The sequence below is a fragment of the Gymnogyps californianus genome, chromosome 17 (assembly GCF_018139145.2).
Source record: "Gymnogyps californianus isolate 813 chromosome 17, ASM1813914v2, whole genome shotgun sequence".
In the NCBI taxonomy this organism is placed as follows: Eukaryota; Metazoa; Chordata; class Aves; order Accipitriformes; family Cathartidae; genus Gymnogyps; species Gymnogyps californianus.
The window spans coordinates 8,671,601-8,684,418 of NC_059487.1; the positions used below are offsets into that span (position 1 = coordinate 8,671,601).

The 12,818-nt window shown below is 37.7% G+C and overlaps 1 protein-coding gene across 2 annotated transcripts in view; it reads left to right on the forward strand.

Moving 5' to 3' along the window:
- Window positions 1-12,818, forward strand: part of PTPN1 (protein tyrosine phosphatase non-receptor type 1) — a 42,670-nt gene that overhangs the window by 23,088 nt on the left and 6,764 nt on the right. Inside the window, exons 2-5 of one of the 2 annotated variants that reach the window (XM_050907278.1) lie at window positions 5,774-5,864; window positions 7,650-7,750; window positions 9,737-9,835; window positions 12,619-12,756. In XM_050907278.1, coding sequence (XP_050763235.1) covers window positions 5,774-5,864; window positions 7,650-7,750; window positions 9,737-9,835; window positions 12,619-12,756 — 429 coding nt within the window. The remainder of the gene's footprint in view (window positions 1-5,773; window positions 5,865-7,649; window positions 7,751-9,736; window positions 9,836-12,618; window positions 12,757-12,818) is intronic. The other variant, XM_050907279.1, reaches the window with a different exon arrangement.

Genomic DNA, 12,818 nt, shown 5'->3' on the forward strand with positions numbered 1-12,818 from the left:
TGCAGAATTGCAGTGATTTATTCTACAGCAATGTCTTCTTTTTGACAACATGCAAAATAAATACACTGTTAAAATTTGGAAATGATACAAGTCTATGGCTTTCTCCCTTCTGGAAGTACATACCCAAGTTGTAAGAACCATTCGGATACAAGTGTTTAATTGAGCATTTACAGTGTTTGGTTAGCTACCATGATGAAGTGGGTACAATAAAGTACTGCAGGATTTACTTTCATAATTCTTAAATTTCTACAGTTAGGCATGTTGAAACTAGTCAGTGGTGAGAAACAATCTATAATATTTGCTAGCTGCAATAAACATGGGCTCAGAAAGAATTAGTACACTTTCCCACGTGCCGATATGATTTAATAACACAATCATGCCCAGTTTACATTCTCCTGGGGGGTTATTTCCGTGTCTACAACCAGCTGACTGGTGTCAGAAACACTGCTTACGCTGCGTTGCTACAACCTGTTCCAGATTGCCCATGTAGTGCTGAATTAGCAAGGGGCTTTCTAGGAAAACCATGTTGCAAGTGTGTGATTTTTTTTTATTTTTTTTTTTTTTTTAAACTCGCGTAATAGTGTTGTTGAACTTTAAACAAGCCTGTCCCTTTCTCTCTCTCCATGCTACTTGACCTCAGGAAGAAGCTCGGTATACCAGCTGACTGGCTTTTTTTTGAGGGAGATTAATAACCAAATCAATACTACCATATTTTACTTGAAAGCAACACTGAGAGACTAGATAAAATGTTTTAAAAGGGTATTAAAATCTAGATTTATTTAATTTATCTGGCTAAAATTCTGCAGCTTGTTGTTAAGATTAATGTTATGTGATGCAATTTTCTGTTCATTTATCTGATCTTTAGATGATCTTCTTGTTACCTGCTAGTTACATCCTCATTTCTTGTCCCTGTCCAAATATCCTGATGTAGAGTTTAATATAGGATAAGAAATCCTTGTCCTTCCTTGTCAAAGTGGGTTGAATGAACAGTTGATCTATGTATGCTTTATATCTTAGCAAGGTTCTTTTGTTGAGGAGTCAGCTCACTGCTTCTCAATGAGTCAATTTGCTCCCTTACACACTGAATCTGAAGACCTTTTCCCATTTGTGTAAAGTAGCTGTTCATTGTGGATCCGTTAGTACTACCTGTTTTTCTTGTGGTCTTCTGTACAGGTCTTTGCCAGCTCATATAATTGTAGGAGCATTTCCATTCTGAAATCAGCCTGTAATGACATCTCAGAAAACAGCAGCTTTCACTTGACTTTATGGTAACTTTTTTTTTTTTTACTCTTCCACCTTTTACAGCAGTGTCATCATTTTTTTCAGTGCTAGCTTTAAGAGGAAACATTCTTTTTTTGTAAGCTCTTAAGCTAAAATTACTTTTTTATTTAAGTCTTTACATACTTGTGAATTGCTTTCCTTAGTGTGACTGCCTCAGTAGATGGATTACTGTGCACTTCTGTAGCCCATGATAAGATCTTGGCAATTGCTGCTTCCCGTAGGAACAGAACTGTTAAAATGACAGTATATCATTATCTCTTAGTCTGAGCTACTCCAGAGTTTATGGTGTAATAAAATAGTGTGATCAAATTAAGGCCTGCTGGAAAGTTCCCTGGGAGCCTTTCTGTTGAATCTGAAGGCCTTTAAATGGAACATTAGTTTCCCTTCTGGAAATGTTGACATGCAAATCTATGCAACATTGCAATGTGCTTGAATGACTGATGTCATGAACACCTCTTCATGTGATCTTACCTAGTACGTACTTGAAGATTTTGGGGTATATCTTCTCTTTCTTAATCTCCTGTTGGTGTCTGAACAAGATGGGGAAAGTATAGTGAAATGTGCTGTGGTGCTAAGAGTTTACGTATGGCAACTATAGTGCAGTGCAGAGTACCAGTGGCTAGGACAAGTAGGAGAGTTTGCAGAAAATATTTCTTGAGCAAAGGGGGAATTCACAGACCTCCAACTCCAGCGTAGTTACAGGCTAGGAGGCTGAATTGAGGGTAATTTTTTGAAGGCTGGGAGGAATGGAAAGAAAGGGCTGTGGGCTACAGAGTGAGTCACTAATGTTAGGTTTCTGGCAGGGGGAAGGGAAGAAGGGTCAGGCGTTCTGGTGCAGAAGGCTTTGGGACAAGGGGCTGAGAGCCACCATGAGCACCTCTTTCTGATAAACATCTGTAGGACTCTGGAAAGTAAGGCTGTGTTCATGGGACTGATCCCTTTTGTCTGAACAACACAGCCATCTGCCCTTGCATTCTGTGTCCTTCTTTGCAGCAGGAAATGTGATGCTGTCAGGCCAAGTGGAACCCATTCATGCAACTGAGAGCAACCTTCTCCTGTAAATCACTAAAGAACTTCTTATTCCAGTCACTACTGCAAATTAACAGCTACAAGAACTTTCCATTTGAAGAACAGAGCTTCAGCAGACTTCCTCTTTCCGCCCCTGAAGTTTTTGGGGGTATTTGCACGGGGTACAGGACTTAAAACCAGGAGATGAGTGGCATGGAATGACTCATGCTTAGAAACAGAAGCATTTGACTTTGGAAAACTGACTTCATTTCTAGCCCTTCCTCTTTAAAGTTTTATATTGCACGACCTTTTAAATGAAATGTCGAGCTTCCTTTTTAAATGACAGGATCTCTGCAGTGTGACTGTGAGTGTGATTCAAGAGGGTGTTTCGTAACTTTATCTATCCCTGTGTTCATCCACTGACTTTGGTTCTTGTGACATCACTGGCTTCAAGTTCCTCATCGCATAATAATTCCATGCTGTGAATGAGCCTGCTTTCTCCGGCATGGCGATCCTGTAGTACTATTATTGACATATTCTGAAACCACCCTAATACCAGTGAGCATCAGTAGTTATGTGACTCCTGCAATAACCAATAAGAGAAGTTTTTGAGGAATGTACGAGAAAGCCTGTAACATGGCCATTTTGTGTAACTTCTCACTACATTGTTTCTCTCCAATAATTTTCTCTGTTGAAGGCCATCTGATTTCCAGTAGTCAGCTTCATATCCTGGAAGTGATCTTAGATATTTTTTTTGTTTGTTTGTTTTTGGGTCACTTTAGATGTTCTAGCAACTGCTGTAGCCAAAAAAAAAAACAACCCAACAAAAAAACCCAACCAAAACCCCAAAGCACCTTTATCCCATATTGCTGAGAAGAGTATGCCCCATCTTTTCAGGCATGAATTTGACCACTGAGGTCCAGGCATGCATGCCCTCCAGGATTTTCTATTTTATTGGTGTTCATTGCATTCAGAAATGAAGTGCTATATGCTAGTTGGATTTTCATACGAGGCAGCGGTTTCCCTGTTGCCATATCTAGGTCCCTCATTTCATTGCCACCCCACCCCCACCCCATTTTTTTCTGTTTGTTGAAACGTGCTTCAGAAATATATTACGCTTTTTAAATTGTCTGTGTTTTTGGAAGGTACATGGGTAACTTCTTTCTTTTCATTTTCTCTGTGCCTATGGGAGTTATGCATCTCCTAGAACTCCCTTATTCTTTCAGTACCTTTAGGCATTGTAGCATCTTTAAAAAGATCTAATATTTGGTAGCGAGGTACCAAATATTAGCCAGTTCTCTATTCCCTGAACAATAATGTTGGTATTTAAATCTGTGGAACTCTCCGAGGCTGGGAGTAGTGTGTATATGCACATACACATGTATGCTTAAGTTTAATATTTTTATATTAGATTGCCTTTGTATCATTCCATTTCTGTAATGAAGCATTTCATCCATTTCCTTTTTTAAAAGAGGGGACAGTTCTTTTCAGATTTGTTAATGCCATGAAAGGAAACAGTGTAGATTAGTGCTGCTGCTAATCTTAACCCAATAGTTACAGCAAAAATGGCTAAAGGTCTTTTGGATTGGTTTGCATTTTGCTGTTTTTTATAATATGAATCCTAAGTGGTGGGGTGGTTGTGTTGTTTTTTGGTTGTTTTTTTTTTTTAACACTTAAAAAAAATAACATATGTAGGCTCTGTGGGAAATGTGGTTAGACATCTAGAAAACCATTTTTCCTAGTTCCCTATTTTTGTCTCTTGTTAATCCTGTACAATCAGTACAGAAGAAAAATAAACCCCTGCAAAATACAAAGTCACCAACCTAGTGTCGGAGACGAATTTATGAAAACACCTATTTTAGCTGCCTCATGTTTGATATATTAGACTGTGGCAGTCAAGATCATATTCTCCAGACTGCATTCTTCATAAGCAGAAATACTGGCAGCCATGTGTTAAGTTATAAAAAGATAGCAGCTGATGTCAGGGCTTATTTCAGTGAGGAGCCATTTCAGAATACTGTACTAATTTTGGGCAGGTATACGTAAACTAGAAATCTTCCCTTGACATGTAGCATTCAGTGTAAATTGATACATATCTGAATAATGGGGTAGAAAAAGATGAACAAGTAATAAGCTGCAGTAGATAGCCCACTTAAAAAAAAAAAATCTTCAGCATTGTACGTGATTCTTTATGCAAAACTGAGAGGAAGCGAAAAACAGTTCAGTTTGGCCTGCATTTTAGGGATTAGATTTGCTGGTATAAAATCCTCCTGTTCTGATGTTGGAAAGCTACCACAATTTGAACCAGAGCCTGAGCTAATTTGAAACTATTAATAGAGGAGTGCCCAGCCTTTCTGTGCAAGTGATCTATATATCGCAAGCAGCCCTCCCAATGCACTAACTTCATGTGCGCAGAAACCAGTTCACTGGTCACACTGGGTGTGGATCAGCACCATGCTCAAATATATCTGTATCTGGACAAATAATTAATACTAAACTCCATTTGGTTGGCTATATTTAACAAAATTAATTTCATCCAATAAAAGGAGATTAATTTAGCTCAACAATTTATTTTTAATGATGATTTTTTTTTAGTGGCCTCTGGGCTAGGTTCATTTCTTCATTTCATGTATGTGCACAATGTCTGTCTTAGGATTTCTTAATTATGCTATTGAAATATCAGTTCTACAGTAAATCCATTCCTTCAGTATCCATTAATTTCAGTTAAATCTAACAGCTTCATCCTGAACTTCCTAGTACTACAATTTTTAAGAATTGTATATTTATGCAGTATTTATCTGTTTCTACAAATTGGGACTAATGTCCAAGGACAGCAGAATTCTGTTTATTATAACTTTTGAAATTGTCTCAGGTAGCTGAGCTATTATATGCATCTGAAAAAAAACCTGAAAGAAACCCTTATTATATGCTTGAGATGATATATATGTTTTAGTTGAGCACGTGAATTGGATACAGATAACTTTCTCCATTTGCAGCTTTGTGACATCTTGCTGATAACTTAAGATAAAGATGTAAGCGATCTTAGACAAGTCACCACTCCATGTGTGTGTTTGATGCCAAGGGATAGACAAGTTTTTTTTCTATCACAATGAACGTTTTCTAATTGCTGCTGAGTCAGAAGTACAATCGATAGTTTTACTGATAGTGGAAACAACTGCTTAAAGCAGTTTATATGAAAGTGTTTTGGGGCAGAGACCCTGCTCTATCAGGAATGTGAAGGCATAATGTCTGGTAAATGTTCTGCTACTTTATTATGCAAGCTAATAATATTTTAACACACAAATAGTGTTGTATTCTGATAAATTTAAACTCAGTTCTTAAGTTGAAGCCCAAAGTGCTTTCTGTCCAGAACTCCCACACATAAAGATGTGAAGTCAAATGGGTATTTGTCTTAAAATAGCTAATGAGATGATGATATTAGATGGATTCATATCTAAGACTTTTTTTTGTTTGTTTGTTTCAGGACATCAGGCATGAAGCCAGTGATTTTCCATGTAAAGTGGCCAAACATCCCAGAAACAAAAACAGAAATAGGTACAGAGATGTCAGCCCCTGTAAGTACACTTTCTTTTCCATTGTTTGTAACAGACTGTTGACCTCTAATGACTACTTCTAACAGCTAAATGTTCTTTGTAAGAACAGTATTTCTGTTGGATGGATATGCATCCAAGAGAATCCTTTTTGTTAATATATTTAGTTATGAGAGAGATGTCACAGGATGCCATTATATCCATAGGATTATACTAGAGCAGCGTACAGTAGATGCTGTATTTGTGGGCAGAAATTGGACGAATGGAAATTGCTTTACCTTTGAATTCTTATGCTAGAGATGAATGGTGGCTGAAATAGAATTAATAAAATTGCAAGTATTCTTTCTATTGCAGTACACTTACTAGAGCATCCTTCTAGTCAGTATAGCATAACTGTGTCCCTATTGGGAGATAGGGAAGAGTCTTGCATAAAACATATGACTACTAGAAATAAATCCTAAGCTAATTGGAACAGAGAAAAGGGGAAGTTTGCAAAGGTGGTAATATTAGTGTGAGACCTGTGTTTCTGAAATGATTGTCATTACGTATTCTGGTGAGTTCTAGTGGGAAGTGCATCTTTGAGCATGTGTCCTCTGTACAAGGCACAGCTCAGTTTGGTGCTGCAGCCTGTCTTTCCTTCCACGATCCCATGTACAAAGACAGTAACCTTCAGACTTGCCTATGCCTGGCATGCTGTACTTTTGGGGTGCAAGAGAGACTGCAACGACGAAAACACACAGAGTGCAGAGAAGTACAGGACTGTAGTTAAATGGTCAGCAAATAATACTTGATGTATCAGACACTAAAGAAAGCTCACAGCTGGTTTGCTAAACTGCCTTCTCTGCACTAAATGACAATGCCTGTTCTGGGACTTCTTTCCCTCTGCAAGAGTGCAGCACTGCTGCCTGTTTTAAATGCAGAGTTTCTATAGGCTCTGTCACTGCGCAAATATCTATCTTCTGTTCAAAGACAAGAGTATTATTGTATATTTATACTTCGTGGTTAAAAGTTACTGAATTCTTTGGGGCAATGGACTAGGAATAATAATGTTGCACATAGTTTGTTTTACTAAGCAGTTCTAGTATTTGGGCTCATGAGTAACAAATAGTCCCTCTTTGCCTTTAGATAATACTCCTTCCAGTCTGTTTGGCTTTCTTGCAAAATGTGGGAACTGTTGTATGTGGTTTTTTGTTGGTGGTTTGTTTTTTTAATCCTAAGTGGAGCAAACTGAGACTAACAAAAGAGCAATGAAATTACATTTGCTGTAAATCTTGAATTTTGATCATTCTTTCTGTACATTAAGGTGTGGCTGGGTTGGGAAAAGTAGCTAAATGTCTATAAGAAGATTAAGAAGTCTCTGTTCTGTTTGTCCAATATATGTTTAGGCAAACCTTTAACAACCTTGGACAAGCTGGGTTTGAATGTTTAAGCTGCAAAAGATAAGCAGTTGTGTAACTAGATTTATTTAAAAACAGTAACTCGATAACTGTACAAATAGGTCAGTGTGATCTGGTTTGGAAATTACCGTTGTGATTACTTGAGATGCAAATACTTCTATTCTTGCAATGTAGTCTTGGGAGATGGAGTGCAACTTATATTCACTGCTCTGCTGTAGTGCTGTTCTTGTAGTACCTATATTGTATTTCCAGAGTTACAAGCACCAGCGAACATTTCTGCGCTACCTGTGATTAAGCTCTTTTCATTCTTCAGGACAACTCAGCTTTTTTGATCCTGACATCTGATGAGGTTGTGCATGGATTGTGCTTGTGTTGCATATACATTAACCAGTGTTTTCTAATTATGCTGCAGTTGATCACAGTCGAATTAAGCTAAACCAAGGTGACAATGACTATATCAATGCTAGTTTGATAAAAATGGAAGAGGCCCAAAGGAGCTACATCCTTACCCAGGTAATTGCTGGCAGTGGATAATAAAAATCATATGGTGATTGGAGTTGTTTTTCATGGGTTTTCTTTAGCCTTATTATGTTTGTTTTCTTTATTGTAAAGGTAGTTAAGTGTATATAAACATCTGTGTGTATATATAAACATAGAACAGTTTTACAGAAATGCTACATATTTCTTCCTGCTTCCTGTGAGCACTGACTGACTTTTTGTAGAGTATTTTGGCCACTTTGTATATTTGACTTTAGACCCATCGAGGCTAGAAGCTAACGTACTTCTAGAAATCTGCTTGTTGGCTTATGACAAGCAACATTTAGATGTGGTTGAAATGAATTGCACTTCTACATGGAAGGCTTCAGACCACTAGTCCTAAGTTGCCTGATAAATCCTCTGAACAGAGGTGAACCTCACTTAATGGGAGGGCTTCACATTTACAGAACTATATGTATGAACTTCAAGGTGTTCAAAACCTGTTTGAAATAACATACTTCAAATATAACGGGTATTTGTGTGTTATGTTGAGTGGGGCAGAAGTTCACTAAAATATGTTAGGGAGTTTCTTGCGCCTGATCTTCTGTTTCAAATAAGCAGTATGCTTCACCACATATTTCTTGTTAAACGTCCTTCTGAAAGTGATGTTATTGTAGTATTTACAAATGTTGTACCTCCTAATAACATGACTTCCAAAAGGTCTAAGTTGGGCGATGCTGATGCTTCTGCCTTTAATGTGAGAGAGGAAAGCTATGAATACAGACTTTAGTGATGGGAATTTGGGGGGGGCGGGAGGGAAGTGGCTGTTTTTCACTGAATCTTTGAATTCCACGCCTATCTATATAACAAATTTAAAAATACCCGGATACCCTGTTGTCTTGTCTGAGAGCTAGCAACTGTGCCAGAATTCTTATTTGTCTTAAATGTTCGGTTCCTTGGAGACTGTCCTGGTCTCTAATCTTGGCTTTTTTTTTTTTTTTTTACCCCTTCCTCCCACACTTTAGATAAAGGTAGACTGGGATTAATATTTTCAAGCGGCAGCTCTTCCTTCCTGTTTCTAGAGAATAAAGATAAATCTTCTAAGGAAGAAGTGGACAGCACAGGGTTCAATGTGAAAACAATTCTGTGCACACAGCTCTTATTCCACTTTTTCAGGACAGGGGAGGTTGATCATAGGGTTGAACTGGTATGTGGAATAGTCAAATGTGCAACTAACTGGTACTAGTTATCTGTTCTGATCCCGAATTTATTGGATTCAAATGGCTTTATTTAAATCCAGTCATTCCTTCTGAGGACCCTGGCCTGCTATTCTGTTTGAGCAAAGTGATGGACAGCAAATATGGGAGGCACAATGATGCTGGTTTGTGTTGCCCAAAATTCAGAGCAATGGTTTTGGAGTAGAAAATAGCAAAGGAACATAGCACAAACAGAAAGTTGTAAGGAAATCTACTTTGTGAATAGATAGTAGTCTTTAAAAGGAGTTATCATTTTGTTCAGTCCCAAAGCAGATCCATGAAGATTCTGGAAAACCATATAATTTGTTACTGATCTGGCATTGTTTCAGTCTTTTGAATGTTTGTCCTTTCAGTCTAGTAATTTTCAAGTCTTATGAATAACAATGATGTATTGCGGGATAGTTTAACATAGACATTAATTCTACTCTTAGTTAGCCAATGAGGTTTTATTTCCCCATTACTTTTGTATACCTTTCCTAAGAAAATTCTCTCAGCATTTTTCACTCCCAGTTCTCTTCTCGCAAATGAGACGACTACTCTCTTCCTGTTATGTATGGGGGGAAAAGATTAGCCATGCTTTCATGGGTAAATTCATAGTGGGAAAATGGAACTTAAAGCTGTATCACTGCATTATTTTACAGTTCGAAATGAGAAGTTGCTTGTTACTTGTCTAAATTTATTGCCTAGTGCAGTAACTTTTACTGGGAAACATTGCACTGACATTAACAGAAAATAATGCTTATTTCTGGGGATTCTGTCTCTGCAGGGACCTTTGCCAAATACTTGTGGTCACTTTTGGGAGATGGTTTGGGAACAGAAAAGCCGTGGTGTTGTCATGTTGAACAGAGTGATGGAAAAGGGATCCGTAAGTACTTACCCGGTTCTAGCTATGTGTTCATTGCATGTTTATGGCTTTTCTTAAAAAAAAAACAACAAAAACCAACCCAAAGAACAGGGACGGGCAGGGGGGAGGGGAGGAGATGACCATAAGTCATTTTATCTAAGAAATTACGCCTAGAATTGAATAGCCGGTGAACTGATCTTAGTGCAATCAGAAAATTATTCAGTTTGTAGGTCCTAATTCCTTCTGAATTTGGCTGAAATAAGGCATGAACACAATATGACTCTCCACACAAATGAATATTTGGTCTCTACTGCTAACCTAGGTATCTGAATGTAGTTCTTTCAGTGTACACAGATTGCACCTCTCAAAGGTCATTTACACCAAGTGCTCATTCACAAGCATTATGAAATGGTTTTGAAGTAGTTAGAGAGGCACTTTGACTCCAGGTTTCCTTCACGCAATAAAAGACCTGATTATTAAATGTACCACCAAGGCACATTGTCTCTCCACCAGTGTCATTGTTTTACAAAATTAATTAGAGGTCTGAGGAGAATGGAGGTACGATTGAAAGTACTTCACCTGGCAGTGATGTTCTGGATGATGTGGAGCCAGCTGTTAAGCCAGTGCTTTACTTGCTAGGACAAGTGTGGTGGGCTGGGTTCTGTCCAGACCTTTTAGGAAGTTTACATTAGACAAGACAGGCAGAAGATGAAGGGAAACAATAGATGAACAAACAACTGGGGTTATTTTAAGTAATTTACCTTCAGATAGATAAAAAGTTTTGGTTCCTCTGGCACATGAAGTAGCTGCTGTCTTGAGAGGAAATGCCTCAGCCTTTCTGATGGTGGAGAAGACAGGAACCATCAGGCGTGGTTTTTATCCATGGGTCAGAGTTCTGCCTCTGTGCTAATTCCACAGTTGCCATCCTTAAAGTGGACTTGGCAGCTGTGCAGATTTGAGACAAAAGCGATTTTAAAGACAGACAGAAATGCACAATTTAAAGTTGAATGTTACGGTGCAGTCAGTATAAAGGCACTGTGGAGGAGGGGTAGCAGGTATGTTCGGTATCCACCAATGATAACTGGGTGGTACATGCTTTTGCATAATCAGGAAAGAATTCCCAATAATCAGGAAAATTCTTGTGCAATGAGTTGTGTTTTAATAAACTGCAGTCTTGATTTTTGAGTGTTTTGCTTTTTTTGTAGTGCAAGTGAAATTTAATCTTTAAAAGAGATGCAGTAACCATATTTTTCAATAGTTTCTTCCTTTCCAACCATTTCTGCTCATTCTCTGCGCTGCCGATAGTTTTGAACAAAATGAATTATTGTGATCCGTTAGGGCAGGCTGCTTACACTTCTCAGCAAGCAGCAGTGGGGGACCTACAGTAGAGCACAACAAAATATTGTTTACAGACACATTTGGTGGAGAAATTAGACACAAAGACAGTTGCTGTCTCTTTAACATTAATTTAAAAAAAAAAAGTGCAGAGAATTATAACTGCATTCTACACCCTGATAAACTAGAGGATGTATTTTGAATAAAAACTAGAATCAGTCTGGGCAAAACTAGTGTTAGTCTAGCTATGAATAAAATACTGAAGGGTTTTCTTATTTATTAAAATGCTGTCAGGAATCATCTTAGTCTTGAGAATGCTGTTCTTTTTTCATCATTCTTCCACTTCAACTTTAAAGCTATATTATTTGCCCTTTAATAAAAGAGGCATTAGCCATGTCCAACAATCCATTCTTATTGCATGTTCAGGTATGGTCAAATGGTGGTCATAATCCCATTTCAGAGGAGCAGTGCTTAGTGGCAGAAGTAGCAGGCCAGTTCTCCCAGTCACAATATCCTTAGATTTAACAGTCAGAAACGTGGTTGCACACTTTCCTGTTCATGTTGCTGATGAGTTTCTTTAGTTTCAGTTTTTTCCTGCACACTGCAAAATGTGCTACTTTTCTATTTGGCTGACTCATTTAAGGTTCTAGCATGTAGCAGTCTTTGCAAAACTAAGCTCTCTGGGAAACTTTATTGAGAAAACTGAAATTCAGTCAGAAGTAGGTAATAGGAATGTTTGCTGAATGCAGGGGGGGGCGTTGTTTGGCACTTTACTTTTAAACTGTGCCATTAAAATCAAAATGATCTCACTGCTCTTTTTATTTTTGTGGTGAGTGAATGGAGTAACTCAAAATCTCATCTGATGTTACACTTGCAAATTAGCAATGTTGTAATTCTTTATATGTAGCTTATTCATGGAATTCATAATACTTTTTCACAGTATGTTCTGCTCTTGTTAACATCTATCTCTTCCTTTGAAATTTAAATATTTGACGTGAGGATAATAAACAAAATGCAGAGTAGACTAAAATTCAGATTTTGGCAGAGTGTTGCGAGAGCTTTTATACTTAGAAAGTTATTAGATTTTTTTTTTTTGTTTCTTTGTTCACTATTATTGGTCTGACACAAGCTAAAGTAAATAATGGCTTTGGTGATTTTGATTAGATTCCATAGCTTCACACTCTTTCAGCTTACATGTAGAAGAAAGAGAGTTCTGCCTAAACAAAGCTATCCTCAATCCTTAGGTATTTTCATGAGTTCAGTCAGGGTCAAAATAATTTGACTCATACAAAAGATTCACTGAAGATGTGGTTCTGCAACATAAAGGAAGATTGATATTCTTCACACAAGAATTGGTCCTCCTTCTAATAAAAGCAGATGAACAAATGGTCTCATAAGAAAATGTTGTATTTAAGCATGTTTATTCCTTGTCTTTTACACAAACATAAATGTCTCCTATTTGTTTTTAGATAAAGTGTGCGCAGTACTGGCCACGGAAGGAGGAGAAAGAAATGTTTTTTGAAGACACAAACTTGAAACTAACATTGATATCTGAAGATATAAAATCATATTACACAGTACGACAGCTAGAATTGGAAAACCTTACAGTAAGTACAGAAACTAGTACCAGTCAGATTCTTCAGTCTCTATGAGGTGAGATTCGCCTCCT